Source organism: Melitaea cinxia, chromosome 7 (genome assembly GCF_905220565.1).
Source record: "Melitaea cinxia chromosome 7, ilMelCinx1.1, whole genome shotgun sequence".
Lineage (NCBI taxonomy): Eukaryota > Metazoa > Arthropoda > Insecta > Lepidoptera > Nymphalidae > Melitaea > Melitaea cinxia.
Window position 1 is genome coordinate 18282325 of NC_059400.1, and position 17388 is coordinate 18299712.

General features: G+C 35.5%; 1 protein-coding gene across 1 annotated transcript; it reads left to right on the top strand.

The window, feature by feature from the left end:
- The first annotated feature begins 14343 nt into the window (after positions 1-14343).
- LOC123654934 lies at positions 14344-17112 on the top strand. The gene has a single exon (XM_045590791.1). It carries the CDS (start codon positions 14344-14346, stop codon positions 17110-17112), a length of 2769 nt encoding a protein of 922 aa, XP_045446747.1.
- The last annotated feature ends 276 nt before the right edge of the window (positions 17113-17388 follow it).

Consider the following 17388-nt stretch of genomic DNA (forward strand, 5'->3'; position numbering starts at 1 on the left):
ACCGCATATTTAATTATGGGCTGCGTATCGTATATCGTTTTAATGATTATTTTTTTATATTTTTTTGAAGAAATGAAACTCTGATTACATACTGATTTCATTTTTATCAGTAGATCCAGATAATCTAAGACAAGATTTACCTTTTCAACCTAATACTTTAAAACCATTAACTGAGGTAGGGCAGAGGAGGAAATATTGTGCTCAAAATCTGGAGCAGGCAGACTGGGGTACCTCGACCTTACAGAAGATCACAGCTAAATAAGTATGTGTTTCTATGGTAAGTTAGGAGACCAGAGCTCCAGGGGGTTTGAGAGTAGGATAGGCACTGCGCTTGCGATGCTTCTGGTGTTGCAGACGTTTTTAAGATATGGTAATTGCATACCTTTTGTGGGGGCGTGCAATTGACATAGTTATATGAATTTAAAAAAAAAACAGTTTTTAGGGGATTAGGGACTCGCTTTCCACCTGAGTCTGGGTATATATTTATTTATTAATATTTGTATTATTTATATTTTATGTATGTGAATCAAATCTGAATATGGGGATTAACGCGAACAAAATTTTTTAAGGAAGACTGTCTGCCTGCGACCACGGCTGGTGTAACCTGGCCGAAACGTCAGGCCTCAAGGTAATATATTTTACCTTAAAAAATTTTGTTCGCGTTAATCCCCGTATGAACATTAAAATATAATAATGCAACGCGAAAGTTTAAAAGTTGTTAAATCTGAATATTTTAATATTAAAATTTTCAGTTATTTTATTGCTTATATGGTAATTAAAGTTAACTAAAATTAAATGTTCAACTTTCCGTGTATGAAGTTTAAAACGTACGTACTGAAGCGGTCTAAGGCAGGGTCTGGTCCCTGAAGGACAGTAAGACTTTAAGGGAATGTTCGCAAGTCGGAGCGGATTGATAAGAGCTCGGTTGCTCCGCATGTGATTTCCCTTCGGGCCGGCGCTGCTTTGATATCAGTTCAGGTTGTTTTTAATGTCTCTGAGAACGTCAGGTCCATGTTTCATATACAAATATATTTTATGTTATTTTATCACAAAACCAATGATGCAGTTTTACCTTTCGTCATACTAAAAAATATGATGATAGGTTTGAGACTTAGGATTGTTGCAAGTTTCATAAGAAAAAACTAAAAAAAAATCTTTCGAAAGTAGGTCACAAGTCCGTGTGTGTATGTAAACTATAAGATCAAAGAAAGACGGTATTTTAAGACATAGATTTCTAAAATATAAACAATACTCTTGCAGTATATAAAGCAGTTTGTGTAAAATTAGTGTTATACTGTAATCCAATTTTATGTTGAATTGAATTAATCTCGCAAACTTTACAACACTAAGTGACCGTTGCTCGACTGGATTATTTGAGCTTAACCCGATAATATACTCGAATGCCGAAATATGTTCAGAGTAATCGCACTGCGTTGCACATTTGAAACCTATGTTCTCAACACCGTACACATAAGACTGCTCCTACCTTTTAATCGATTTAATCAATTTATTTATCAAAATCTTTTATACTAACACTTAAACTAATACTAAACTTTTATTAAACTGTATCCTTTATTATCCTTCCATTTAGGGCCTTATGGAGATACATAGAGGCGTACCACAGCCAACATTATACGTGAAAAAAATAAAGCAATAGTAAGTACAGCTCTGCTACGTAACTTTAATATCGACACATTGGAAAAAAAGTTGAGAATACAGGAATTTGAGTGAAGGCTATTAATAACCGACTTAACTATAAAACTCAGAAGAGTCGGTCATTGATACGACACTAACGTACACGCGACGGTAATTATAAATATTAATAATTTAATAAATAATTTTATTATTTTTATACAAGCGTTAGGGTAAGTAAGATTTTGATATCGCGGATAAATTCAAGGACGCTAGTTTAATAACATGTCGAAAAAGTCGTTAATACGGACGAAATGGGACGATACGACGACACATCGCACGGCGGAGAAGAAATTTGTGAAAACCATTAAAACAAAGATAGCAGTTACGATGTAATTTCATTGCTCGATTATTCTAATGTTCGCGCACATGATGTCTGACGACAGTTTTTTTTTTTTTGTTTTATACTACCGGCTTAAACAACCAAACATACAGCTTACCTGAAGCGATGGCCGTAGCTTATGCCAAGCCAAGCCATAGGTGCAACACAAGCTTAGCCTGCAACACCAGATGCATCGCAAGCACGTTACCGCCCCTCCACAGGAAAACAACACTCGAGATACTTCCTCAGTCGGACTGCTCCAGATTTTGAGCACCATATTTCCTACTGTATCTCAATTAAAGTTAGAATAACGCTGTCTTTGACATACATATATATTTATGTGTATGGCTCTGTTTGTTTTACAAATGCGCTACAAACGGAATGCAGTTATTAAGAGCGAGCGTCTAACAGTGAGACGTTAGATATCTCCACAGAATATTCTCTCGAATGTAATTAATATGCACCAACGCACACACGGACAACGCTATTGCCATTTATAAATACAGGTCACATACACAGAGGCAATAAGGATATCTCTCGTCACATCGTACTAATCTAATATTATCACTACATAGTATAAAACAAAGTCGCTTTCTCTGTCCCTATGTATGCTTAAATCTTTAAAACTACGTAACGGATTTTGATGCGGTTTTTTTAATAGATAGAGTGATTGAAGAGGAAGGTTTATATGTATAATACATGCATAATATAGTAGAGGAATATTGTTAGTTTTTGCAACCGTGCGAAGCCGGAGCGGATCGCTAGTAATGAATAAAAATCTGTACGTTTGTTTATTTTGTAATCGATTAAGCTATCCTCTAAATCAAGTTCCAATTGTAATATTTCTTTGACTTTATTGTACAGCTAAATTAATCGTAATATATCACAAAATATCACAATTAACAGTTATAAATTAGACTTGTTTTCCATGAGATTTGTATTCGTTTGATTCAAATCAATCCACTTTTATATCTTATAATTAATTTTGAGTCGCTAATTCTATGTCCTTGATTGCATTATCAGGTACAAAAAAAAATAAGCATGATATTTCAATAAGTTACTAACGAATTTAGCTGTTTACTATGCTTTGAGATTTGTAGCTATTGTGCTACTGAATCATAGCTTTATCTTTTACAGGCTTTCGCATCTCTAGAGCCTGCAGCTTGGCATGTTATAACGCACTTTACATTTAAAGAACTAATGGCTTAACTTATAGTAGATAGCTACTGTAATATAATAATTAAAATATGTAACTTCTTGAGAATCTTTGTGATTTGAAATTGTATAGTTGTATTGTATATTGGATAATGTATAGAATAGAATGAGATAGAAGACATTACTGCTCAAAACGCATAAGCGACGCGTTTTGCATGGCGCTTACGACCTTTTTCGCAAAACTGAGAGATCTTCATCGATAGACCAAATCGTAAGTGCCTACCTACCTACGACTTTTCAGAAGTTCTTCTGCTGTGTGTGAATTGCACACACACACACACACACACACACACATTTTTCTGTATATAAATTTGCAGGTAGTAGTTTCAATATTTATCGCTAATAAACAAACAACTCTGTCGTCTCTGTAACATTACTAGTAGCTAAACCGCTGTGTGAGCGAACACGACACCAGATGCCGCAGATTAATGAGATTTCGACTAAACACCATACTATGCGTGATAAAGCAGAGTTTAGCAACAATTTGCATTCAACGAATATCTATTGATAACTGATGAAATAGCTTTTACATCAAGCGTTTACGTTTCGTTCTGTAAATGATAATTGAGGTTTAATATCGCTCAGTTATATATACAAGTGGTCGCCCAGTGGTCGAAATTCGATCATAATTAATTTAAATTATATGTTTGAACATTATTAAGGTTCTGTTGTCAAAGACTATTTAATATATAAAATTTTCGTGTCGCGGTGTTTGTAGTTAAACTCCTCCGAAACGGCTTAACCGATTCTCATGAAATTTTGTGTGCACATTGGGTGGGTTTGAGAATCGAACAACATCTATTTTTCATACTCCTAAGTTATAAGGGGCTTTATAACATATATGGCAAAACAACGTTTGCGGGGTCAGCTAGTACTTCTATAATAATAAACAAAAGAGTATATATGCGTGTTGTGTCAAATCCATTGTAGTGTGTGTAATTTTTTTTTATTGATTTAATGTATGTTTTTATGCATAATTAAAAAAAAATATAAGCAATCTGCACTCCTAATCTATAGTCTATATAAACTATAAGTGTGCGAAATTTCACACTCCGCCGTCCGCGCAATTTTTGTATAAAGGGGTACAAAGTTTTTGCTTCACATATTAATATATAGAAGATTGAACTTGTAGAAGTAGAAATTAATGACGACAAATAAGTTAGCAAGAACTTGTCACGTTTTAGTTCTCCTGTCTATATGTAAACTAGTTTTATAAAGAAGAAATATTTGATTTCTTCATTAAAAGCCTCTTTCCCCATGTAGGAGAAAGATCAGAACTTAATCCACCACGCTACTCCAATGCGGATTGGCGAATATATTCCCTACTATGAGTAACGATCGCTATCAGGTGTACATGATAACAATCAGGACCAAGGGCTTAACGTGCTTTCCGAGATACGGTGGAGAGACCCACAAGGAGAGACAACCAAACCGGAAAAAAATCGAACCCCAAGCTCGTGCACTACTACACCAGAGCTGTTGTTGATAAACGACACACAGGAATACCATGTCTAAAAACAGCCTACAATACAATGTAAACAACTATAACCTCACTATCCTAGAATCTTCAAACCTAATATCAAACCAGATAAACATCACAACACATGTTATACAAACTTGCAAGAGAACAATCCAGAAATATTTCTATTAAGCGTCACCAGTAACATTAAACATTGTGGAAGCCATTCCTGTCTAATGTCCTGTCCGCACGCACGATAAGGCCGCGTCCCCGCAAACTGCCGTTTTACTGCGGGCCCGCAGTTACGCCAACTAGCCGGCTCCCAACTACACATTTGTACTCAACTTGCTGCCACATATTACACGCTCGCGCTCAGAGATCGCTTGGAAGTAGTAAACACAGGCTTAATTATGTTACGCTATCTAGACTTAACCCAAATTCTTAATATTACTTTTTGTAAAGTTATTTATACTTGTGTATGTACTTACAGGTGTGTAAAAATATTTTTAATAGCTATAAATTTGAGAATTTATTATTAAAGTTTTTTTTTTTAATTTTGTTAGTGTTTATCGTATTTCTTAAAAAGATAAAGTTAGCTCAGTATTACATAAAACCTCCTTCTCAAGATAATTTGGTTAAAAACTAAAAGCACTTTCATAGTAAATTTTATTTCAATTGAAAATGCAATGCGTCAATTGAGAACCTCTTCCTTTTTTGGAATTCGGTTAACAAAGAATGCTTGTGATCACTGCTACATGTAGAACGTCGCACGTGTAGCCAGTAGTTTGCAAACTCCCTTCCGAAACACGTGAATACACGAAATTAGAAAACTCATAAATATGAACTTATGAATTGTTAGAAGAAATTGAAGAAAGAAAGAAAGAAGAAATTGTTAGAAGAATTGTGAAAACTCGAATCGTAACTCTTAAACACAATGCACATTCCTGTTTGTTTTTTTATGTTTCACATATTTTAATTTCGTGTATAATAGATCATTGCGCATTAATAAAAAAAAAAAAACAAACTGTTTGTTTGTCAGGGTTCAGAACTTGGTGTTGTTTTTATAGCATTAAATGGATTGACCAACGTTGATGTGTCGTATGTACTTAAAGATATGAAAATTTTCAAAATTAAGAAAGTCGGGTTCTGATGGTGATTGGTATTTATATTTCACATAGTTCAATCATAATAGTTTTCACTTAACTTACTAGCCTATCTCAGTCACTGCCGGACATAGGCCTCCACAACTTCATACCAAAAATGGCGCGAACTCATGTGTTCATAATAGTTTTACATTATTATAATTATTAATTTATAGCGAAAGGTGCTCAACTTCAATAACGTAAAGTACACATTTGCATGTTGTAAATTTGTTATTTGTACTTTTCAATTTGTTGGAGAAAACTCACATGACCAATGCGATGCGCTTCCTATTCATTCCTTTAAATAGAATACAATGTCGGCCTTGTGTGGTGAAACGCCGTTTTATATTAAAACGTGGAACGTTTTCTTCGAAATGTAAGAAAATGCATAGAAACATCCGAAAGTTTTAAGAGTTGGTGATATTTTTAACTATACGTAATATACATTCTTACAGCCGTTGTATGGCTTCTAAAAATATTTGTAATAATTATCTTCCCAGCGAGTTAACGATAAGAAAGAAGTGAAGTGACGATAGCATCATAATTTACTGGCAGATAAGATACTAAAAAATTCATCGTTCAGGATCAGGTGGGTTGAGTAATAGTTGATTAGACTCCAATTTAAATGTCTTGGACACCTGAAAATGAACGATTTTTTGAGACCTTAATTTGTGTTTTATAAGAAGCTAAGGGAAGAAAAGCGTCACTCAAAATTAGTCCATTATAAATTACCAGGTCAGGTCGACAGAGTTGTCAGAATTATCTCTTCAATGGAGTTTCTTAGCATTCATTTAGCGAAAACGCTGCCAAGGTCGAGGATAGCGAGACTGCCAGAGAGAAAACCGGGACTTTTGATTGATTACCATCCTTTTTATTCCCAAAAGACACATACTATGAGCAGACTAGTCAGTGGTCTGTAGAGCTAAAATATTTCGTGTCAATGTTACATCTGTCAGATATCGGTCATTGAGTTCCATTCTACCGCATCAAGGCAATTTTACTGTCTTTCATCTTTGATAAAACCCTGTTTAACCATTCTTCTCGAACACGAAATGACCTAAAGTTTACTTTTACAGCGCCTATTCAGACTAGCTTCGATGGCGTGAACTTAAATTGTTAGTAAAGGAACCTATTTTCCTTAGTGGTAAATGCTTCTAATTGTAAGCTGCGTACGACGTGTGCTTGTTGCTGGCGGCCGCTAATGAGTTCTTACGTAGCGATAAGCTTATAAGTGGCCGCGAAGACGTCAGCGACACGCGAAGAGCCGGGTTAATACTTTAAAATTAACCCGGGCTTTAAGACTTTAGTGAATAAAAATGTTGATAATGAACTAAAGTAATTAAAAATAATTTTAATATTGTGATATAAATTCTAATATTTACGCTTCCTATATAATAAATAAATTATTTTATCAAAAAGTAACAATTTACATTGATTTGACAACGGTTGAAGGTTTAACTATCCCGTTGGAGCAGTTTGTAGTGGCCCTGCTTTCTGCTCCAGGAATTGTTGGCTCGATATCTACATCTGTAAAAAAAATAGATGTAGTAGTCGGTTGTTACCTACCTATTTTTTTACAACTCAATCAAATAGGTTTTAAAAGTACTTTCGAATCCTCATTTTATAAATTATAATTTTAAAGTGATTATTATTTATAAAACTGAAGCTACCACCGATTTGGAACGTAAAATTAGCAATATCTTCCATGAAATACAGCTTCACTAAATCCATACATCTTTATCAACTATGTAATCCTACCTATAACACCAGCATTAAGTTGCTTACCGTAGGAACTGACGACTGTGTGTGTGTGTTATAAAGATATTTAGTTAATTGACCCTTTCTTTTGATATCTCCCGTGCCAAAAGGAAACGCTGTAAGTGATAGAATGAGATAGAAGCATGTGTCCTTGAAACGTCTGTATTCCTGTGATTAATAATAATTATGTTTATAAACAACGAAAAATCAATTAAACGAGTTCTTATTTAAGTTCTCTAATATAAGAATCATGATTGTACTATAGCCTAAATTTTATTATAAATAGCTTTTCGTCCGTGGCTTCGTCTTCGCCTGCGTAAATTACACAGTTTTGGGTGTTTCGTTTCCTTCAATTAAATATACTCCTATCTTACGTTACTCACAATCAGTGACAATTTAGCATTCCCCGGGTGAAAGAATTTTTCGTCGATCAAGTTTTTAGTCGGTTTTAAGTTATTCCATTCCGAAAATTCGAAAATACAAAAAGATAAATATTTTTCTTTATCATATTAGTATAGAGTTATAAAATGAGATTATAAACCGTTATTAGATTCTTATCCCCAATAGACGTTTGTTTCAGTATTTCTTTTGATATAAATATTAATCTAATATTCTTATTTTATCATTATATTATAAATTAAAAATGTGAGGTTTATCTGTCTCATTTAACCTTTGTTTAAAAATAGATAAATTATAACAATTTTCGTTATAGCAACTTCAATAAATTTGACACGAGCTCTTAAAGCAGCGATTTTTAAATTCAGAACACACGACCTTATCTGCTGTCGAGATACTCCCAATTTTCGATATTACGTGATAAGTACGAGCGTCTCGTGCGCACTAGTTGTTAGATGTGTGATGGTGATATAGGTTTTATTTTGTTTAGTTTGAAATATTCTACAATATCAGAGAGAGAGAAATTGCTCTCTCTGTCTTTCTCTTTTACAAATTTTTCATGTTTAGTATACTATGTGATGTGTAGCTGATGCATTGAAGATATACCGAGATATATTAATAAAATATAAACAAAAGGTAAGAAAGGACCGACGGAGGCCTTCTGTATTAAGAGTGCGTGAAATCCGCCAGTTCAGTGTACGCTCGTCTCGTAACGACCCCCGTCACCCGCTGCCAGCGACTCGACAACCTGTCTAATAAGGCACGACGCGGTCCATCCTCAGAGCCTTCACATGTTCGCGTCCTAGCTGTTGACTTAACTTCGAGAGTAACACTGAAGTAGTCTTTATTAAACTTTTTTTTATGTAAGTGATACGTCCACAGGCTTATAATGCCCGTGCTTTTGTTATTCCATATTTTTTATTCTTTTCTTTAAACATGCATCAATCAGTACTTCACTGCAACTTCATGAAACTTAAGAACTAGCCTTACAGTTTCTAAAAATCGACGCGAGTCCACTGACCAAGACTATCCTATACTAAGAGTACTAAAATGCAAAAAAAAAAATCTTTTTTTTTATCTTTATTAAACTTGTCTTCATTGCCATTACAAAGTAATCTTAGTATATTTAGTGTATTTTGTTTCTGTTATAGCGTCCTAATAATTAATTATACTAATTAAAAATAAATTGGAATTAGTTAGTAATTAACTTTTTTCGCTATGGAATTGTTGTTTTCTTATAAAAAGAGGTACGCTTTTTGAGACTTATGTTCTTAATGTTTCAAGTTTTATTTGCGTAATTATGTAGATGGTTGTTGAAACATAGCGATTATTTGATAACTAAACTTTGGGATATTAGGTAGAATTAATGGCATATGGCAGTCAATAAATACAAAACAATGAAACAAGAAAAATACATCACGTAGTAGGGAAGCTCCGATTCTTCTCCTACATGGAGAAAGAGGCCTGTGTCCAGTTGTGGGATATTACAGATTTAATCGCGATCATAATCATGGCGTAAAAGGATTACTATAAAATATTCCATCCGCTTTGTAGGTCAAAATTTATTGTACCTCCGCAGGAGTGAGCCAGCGCCGACGAAGTTGAAGTGTAAACTTGTTCGCGAGTTCATCGGAATCAGTTTACCGATAAAGATTTATATTCAGGCGGTCTGACTTTACGTAATTCTGATTTCGACTTCTAGCAACTCTTTTTTGGCACAAAAATATAAGGTTAAACCTATATGATATTTAATGAGAATAAATTTTTAGAAGATTTATTTTAGATTGCATCTCACGTGCAAAGCACGTATAGCTATCGATCGTCGTTATCAAGTTAAACGCTTGACATAGATCAGACCGTATAAAACCTAAGCCGTATAAAGGAAGTTGTCTTTGCCCAGCAGTGAAAGATTTACGGACATTATCAGACATTAAGCCGTTAGGTTTTATATCGCGCAAATGCAAGATATGCTTTTTTAATCGCAATCGTCTAATAATTATTGCGTTTTATAACTTGTCCAAAAGTTCATATTTAAAAAAATTCTGTGATGTAGTCATCATTACAGCCTATACAGCCCACTGCTGGACATAGGCCTCCACAGGCTTACGCCAAAAATAACGTGAACTCATGTGTTTTGCCCATAGTCACCACGCTGGGCAGGCGGGTTGGTGACCGCAGTACTGGCTTTGTCGCACCGAAGACGCTGCTGCCCGTCTTCGGCCTGTGTATTTCAAAGCCAGCAGTTGGATGATTATTCCGCCACCGGTCGGCTTTTTAAGTTCCAAGGTGGTAGCGGAACTGTGTTATCCCTTAGTCGCCTCTTACGACACCCACGGGAAGAGAGGGGGTGACTATATTTTTTAGTACCGTAGCCACACACTACAGTGATGTAGTAATGAAATATAATATAAATTTTACACCTCACCACTTTAAACACCTGTATGGCCAATACAAATGTTTGTCGTGTGCGGGGATCGAACCAATCCATGGCTCTAACCGTTGCGCCAACGCGGTGTTTTTCGTGGTCTGGGTGTTTGTGCAGTCCTTGTGGGTCTCCCCACCGTGCCTCGGAGAGCACGTTAAGCCGTCGGTCCCGGTTGTTATCATGTACACCTAATAGCGATCGTTGCTCATAGTAGGGAATATATCCACCAACCCGTATTGGAGCAGCGTGGTGGATTAAGCTCTGATCCTTCTTCTACATGGGGAAAGAGGCCTATGCCCAGTAGTGGGATATTACAGGCTGAAGCGTACACCTCATCTTTCTTGTGACTAGTACCCTATCTGATTATGACTCTACTGCGCTCTTACGCAGATACAGACAAACGATATTACAAAGTTTCGTTAACAGTTTATTTGTCATTTTTTCTTAAAATTTACAAATAACAACAAGAAATACAACAGAAATGGCAACATAGTTTTCTGTCCCTTTCCACTTATATTCGTTAGAAAAAATAATTAGAAAGCCACGAGACAACATTGTCGCAGTAATCCAACACTTAATGCATTATTCAGGCGACATATCACGGGAGTGATCTCGAACAACAAAAAGACGACCGCGAGCCTGTAACTTGGGAATTACCGCAGATATCCGCTAACTTCGTCAAAGGTCGTCGTATCATGGAGTAGAAAAATTCTGTTTGCAATTCAAATGAGTGAAACCCACGCGTGCTCTCACTGATAAAACTTGCATTTTTACTTCAAATAGAAAAATAAAATTCATTGGATATATTTTGTAAGGAAACGTGATATTGCTATTTTGAATAGTAACTATTTGACTAATAACTTAAAGATAAAAGAGTTTTTATTTATTTTATTTGTCATTAAAACCCAAGTCACATGAGAAATTAATAATTATTTGGTTAAAATATAAAAAGCTACATTCCGAATCGGCGGTAGCTTTACTTTTACAAAAATAATAATTTATTTTTAAAGTTTTAATTTGTAAAATGACGATTCGAAAGTGCTCTTGGGGCCTATTTGAATAAAGCTGTTTTTGATTTTGATTTTGAAAACATCCAGCAGTTCTCGGATTTCGTCAATTATATTAAAATCTAATAATTACAATTCAATTTATTTTAGTTTATTTAAAAGAAATCGTTCCTACTGTAAGAAATTAGCAATTTGTTTATTGTATAACAACTAAACATTTACATTTACCGCCTAATCAGTAATAAACAGGTGTTAATAGGTATACGCATTGTCACCGACGGTGATTACATCGAGTTCCTTCGCGTTTTAATCTCGATAACGACCGGAGTCTCGAGGCGCCGCTCCGGAGAAACTTTGACGATTTATGAAATCGTACACAAAGAGAAAAACATTCACAATAATTCTTTATTATAAATTATAAGCAATGATATAAACGTTTCTTTTTTAAAGCCGCGAGTTCTATGGGAAAAGATAAAAGTTTTAATGTCTGTGTATAATTTGAAAATCATTATATTGTTTAGTTATAATTGTTAGAATAGTTCTATAAAGTAAAACTAGATGGCGCTGCCCTGTGTTTAAACATGTTAACGTTTCGTTTTCTAAATTACATATAGTTTAAGAATATTTTTAATAAATTGCTATGCGTTTTCCGGGTATACGGTAGTTTTACTGGCCCTGGCTCTATCGACTGAGAAACAAAGGTCCATACGAGTCGGAACGCTTTTTGAGAAGTATATTGGTACACCTAAATATTAGTTCTAATCGAGTAAAAAAAAATAGTTCAGTGTTAGTTGACGAATTAAAAAGGTCGCCGTGATTGTGCAAAGTTTACAAATTAAGAAGTCGGTGCAGCAGTGGCGCCACCTGGTGGAGAAATTTGGAACTAACTGGAGGAGGCAAATTTACAATCTGGTGAAGTGATAAAGTGCAACAAACTGTGAGTACGCTATAATTTGAATCTTATTAACAGTGATAAAATAACTTAGAAAATATATTATTAAAAGTGGACTTGTAAAATTTTAAAGTGTTAGTTAGGACTTAGAATAATTCGCGAAAAAACGACAAGACGAGGAATCTATGCCCGATTTTGTTTTGACCGTGCTAAGTCCAAAACACTTAGAATAATTCGGCTTAAACTAGACTTAGAAAATTTTTGAATAAGTTGGACTTGTAAAAGTTTTTAATACATATATAAATTCAAACGAAAATGGAAGCCGACTTTAGACTAATGGACGATTTTATAAACCAAATGGAAAGAGGAAGAAACAATTTTAAAAAATCACCTAAAGACAGAATAACTGAAACATATATCAGTGCGAGATTGGAAAGCTTGGAAGGCACAATGCTTAAGTTCAATCAGAAGCACGAAGAGATTATATGTGCATACAAAAAGGAGAAATTAGACGAAAGTTATTATGTCAAAAATGATATATTTAATACTGGTTATGAAATTTACTTAACTTACAAGAGTGAGCTTAAGACAGTGTTAAACTCCATAGAGAAATCGTCGTCTATAAGCCGGGAACCTTCTACATCTCACGGAAATAAAGACTCTATCGTTCGATTACCGAAAATATCTATTCCAGTGTTTGGGGGTAGCTATGCAGAATGGACTTCATTTAAGGATCTCTTTACGTCGTTAGTACATAACAATGCTGCTTTAGATGACGTTCAGAGGTTACATTACTTAAAAACTCAAGTAAAAGGAGAAGCAGAACAATTAATAAAACACATTTCAGTTACACGTGACAATTACCAGAAATGTTGGGAACTATTAAAAAATAGATATAGTAATAAGCGGTTTATGTCAAATTGTATTTTAAAGCGTTTGTTTGCTCAACGTACTATGTCTTTTGAATCGCCTAATGCTCTCAAGGATTTACTTGATACCACAACGGATTGTATACATGAATTATCTAATTTAGGTATTCAGGTAGAGTCTTGGGACGTTATTATCATTTATATTGTTAGTATGAAATTGGACGATGAAACGAGGAAGCAGTGGGAATTGTACGTTAATAGCTTATCAGTAGAGTTACCTAAATTTAATAATTTTAAACAATTTTTAGAAGAACGTTTCCGTGCGTTAGAATTTGTAGAGTCTTCAAAAAATAAATTGAAGCCAGTAAAACAAACTACTTATCAGCCTAAATCTTTGCACGTCGCTTCCAAAACAATTTGTCCTCATTGCGCTGAAAATCATAAACTGTTTTGTAAGTTTGGCAAGCAGGATCTTGATAGCCGTCAGTCTATAGTTAAGACATTAGGTCTTTGCTATAATTGTTTGGGAACCAATCATACAGGTAAGATGTGTCGTGTACCAATAACGTGTCGTATATGCAGAAGGAAGCATCACACGCTTCTTCACGGTAGAGCCAGTTCGAAGACTGATGACTCAGAAGAGCCAAAACCGGAATCGTCTTTAAAGACGAATGAAGCCACTAACAATAATAATATTGTTAGTCATTTTGTGACAGATCGAATACAGAGCCAAACCTTATTAGCAACAGCTTTGATAAAAGCTGAGTCCAGCAACGGTTCGTCTCAGATATTGAGAGCGTTGTTAGACCAAGGATCATTGCAGTAAAGAGATTGTTTAGTCTGGAAAAGAGATTGTCAAAAAATTTAGAAGTAAAGAAGGATTATGCAGAAGTATTAAAGGAATACATTACTCTTGGTCATATGGAAGAAATAATAGAAAAGGTAGAAGAAACGGGGGAAAAAGTATGGTTACCGCATCATGCAGTTTTGAGACCGGATAAAAGTACGACCAAAACTAGAGTTGTATTTAACGCTTCAGATCGAAGTGCCAATGGCGTGTCTTTAAATGACACTTTAATGGTCGGGCCGACTTTGCAGCCGGAATCGCGACATATCATAATGCGATGGCGAATGCATCCTATCTGTCTTACTGCTGATATCATAAAATGTACAGACAGGTAAAGATAGCTAGAAAACATGTTGACTATCAGAGAATAGTTTGGCGTGAAGAGACTGACTCAGAAATTAAGGATTACAGATTGTTGAGGGTAACCTTTGGTATATCTTGCGCACCATACTTAGCAGTAAAGGCCATGCATCAACTTAGCATTGATGAAGGTCATTATTTTCCCTTAGCTGCAAATAGAGTCAGAACAGACTTCTACATGGATAATCTCATGACAGGTTGTCAAACTGAAATAGAAGCGATTAAAGTATACAAAGAAATGAATGAATTAATGAAGAAGGGAGGATTCAATTTACAGAAATGGTCTAGTAACAGAAAGTTGTGGCAAGAAGATAATGGAAAGGATATGGAGATCAGAGAAGACGATACTATAAAAATTTTGGGTCTTACTTGGAATCGTTTTACATATGAATTTGAATACACGGTTACGTTATCTTCTGAAATTGCACTTGAGACTAAACGAGAAATTATATCGGAAATCAGTCGTTTATATGATCCTCTTGGGTGGCTTGCTCCATGTATTGTTACCGCGAAGATATTTATTCAAAAAATGTGGTTAACGGGATTTGATTGGAACGACCGATTACCGATTGCACTCGTAAATGAATGGGAACTCTATCGACAAGAATTAAGTAAATTGGTAAATTTTCATTTACCTAGATGGGTTCAGACGTCGGATGATGACGCTATTGTGGAGCTGCATGGCTTTAGCGACGCCTCTAGTGTAGCTTATGCTGCAGTAGTGTATATCAGATGTATTAAGTTAGACGGTAGTGTTGAATCCCGCCTCGTCACAGCAAAAACTAAGGTTGCTCCTATTAAACAAATCTCGATACCAAGGCTCGAGTTGTGTGGAGCTGTTTTAGTCACAAAGCTGCTGGTTGAAGTGGCAAAAGCCTTAAACATCCATAAAGCTAGATTACATGCTTGGACGGATTCGACAATTGTTTTGGCTTGGTTAAGCGATCATCCCAGTCGATGGAAAACTTTCATTGCTAATCGGACTTCGGAAATCCTTATGTATCTAGATTCGTCACAGTGGTCCTATTTAAGTACTAAAGATAATCCCGCTGATTATGCATCGAGGGGTATCAAACCAGCTGCATTGTTGGATAATCAAGTGTGGAAGTGCGGTCCAAGCTGGTTGCTTAATAATGTTATTAAATATGAAAAACCTGCTTCCATATACACTAAAACGGAACTAGAATTAAGACCTACTAAAGTACATGCAGCTGCGACGACAGACCCAGGTACGGACTTGTCTACTCGATTTTCATCATTAACAAAATATATACGCGTAATCGCTTTCTGTCGAAGATTCCTTCAACTCAAATCTCCCAAAACGACTGTAAAGAATTCGCCTTACCTGACAGCGAAAGAAATCCAGGACGCACTTGACTGTTGCATTCGACATCACCAATCCGATGCATTCGCGGTGGAAATGGCAAGTCTTACTAAAACTAAAAATATAAGTAAAAAGAGCAGACTGTCAATGCTCAATCCATTTCTGGACAATTTTGGAATTATGAGAGTCGGGGGTCGCATGGATAAGTCGAACTTATCATATAAAAGTAAGCATCCCATTATAATAGATGGCGCATCTCATTTAGCAAGGCTTATAGTAGCTGATGCCCATAATAAAACGATGCATGGTGGACAACAATTAACTTGTAATTATATAAGAAGTAGCTATTGGGTGACCAAATTAAAAAATATAGTCAAAAGTCACATTCATCATTGCGTCCCATGCATTAGACATGCAGCTACTTTTCGGACTCCTTTGATGGGTCAAATGCCCTCATGTCGAGTCACTCCTAGCAAACCGTTTTCAAATGCAGGTGTTGATTATGCAGGCCCTATAAACATACGTGCTTCCAAGGGTAGAGGCCAAAGGTCTTACAAAGCCTATATTTGCCTTTTCATTTGTATGGCCACACGAGCCGTTCATATCGAAGCTGTTTCAGATCTAACCACGGAAGGCTTTTTAGCTGCGTTTAAACGTTTTATAGCACGAAGGGGTCGATGTAACCATTTATGGAGTGACAACGGAACAAATTTTGTAGGGGCTTCGCGAGAACTGAAAAAACTATTTGCAAATGAAAAAGCTACCCTGGCCTCTGAGATTGCATCGGCACTGGCAACTAATAACACCGAATGGCATTTTATTCCTCCACATGCTCCAAACTTTGGTGGATTATGGGAGGCAGGAATAAAAAGTGTAAAGTATCATCTGCGTAGAGTAATAGGTGACTCTACTCTTACATATGAAGAACTGTCAACGGTACTGGCTCAAATTGAGGCGTGTCTCAATTCGAGGCCACTGTCAAATGGTAGTTCTGACCCTGATGATTGTGTTCCTTTGACGCCAGGTCACTTTTTAGTGGGCGAACCCTTGGTATTAGCACCTGATCATAATTTAGAATATAGCTTGGTAAGTAATTTGAGACGTTGGCAACTAACACAGCGCATGGTTCAGATTTTTTGGAAGCGATGGTCGCAAGAGTATTTGACTCAGTTTTTTCAAAGGTATAAATGGAAAACGAAAACCCCGGAATTAAAAAAAGGTGACATGGTCTTAGTCAAGGATGAGAATTTACCCCCAGCTAAGTGGCTTTACGGTATAGTTGTAGATGTTCATCCGGGTAGCGATAACATCACTCGTGTAGTTACTCTTCGTTACAAAAATTCAACGATTCAACGTCCAACCTCTAAGCTATGTCTCTTGCCTATTGATGTGAATGAAATCTAAATTGTTATTTTAAAATAGGTTTAAGATTACTGGTGGTCATATTAACGTAAATTTAAGAGTTATTGTTCAGTATTCAATTTAAGTGTTAAGTTTGTTAATGTTATTAATAAGGATTTTACTTTTATTTCTTATCTTAAACTTCTAAAACTAGTTGTTAAGAATGTTAATTATTTAGAAATTATTTAACAGTTTTTTTTTTTATCTTACTAGTTTTTATCCTATGAGGGGTGTTGTATTATTTTCTTTAATTTTACCTACAGTCCACATATGCAATAC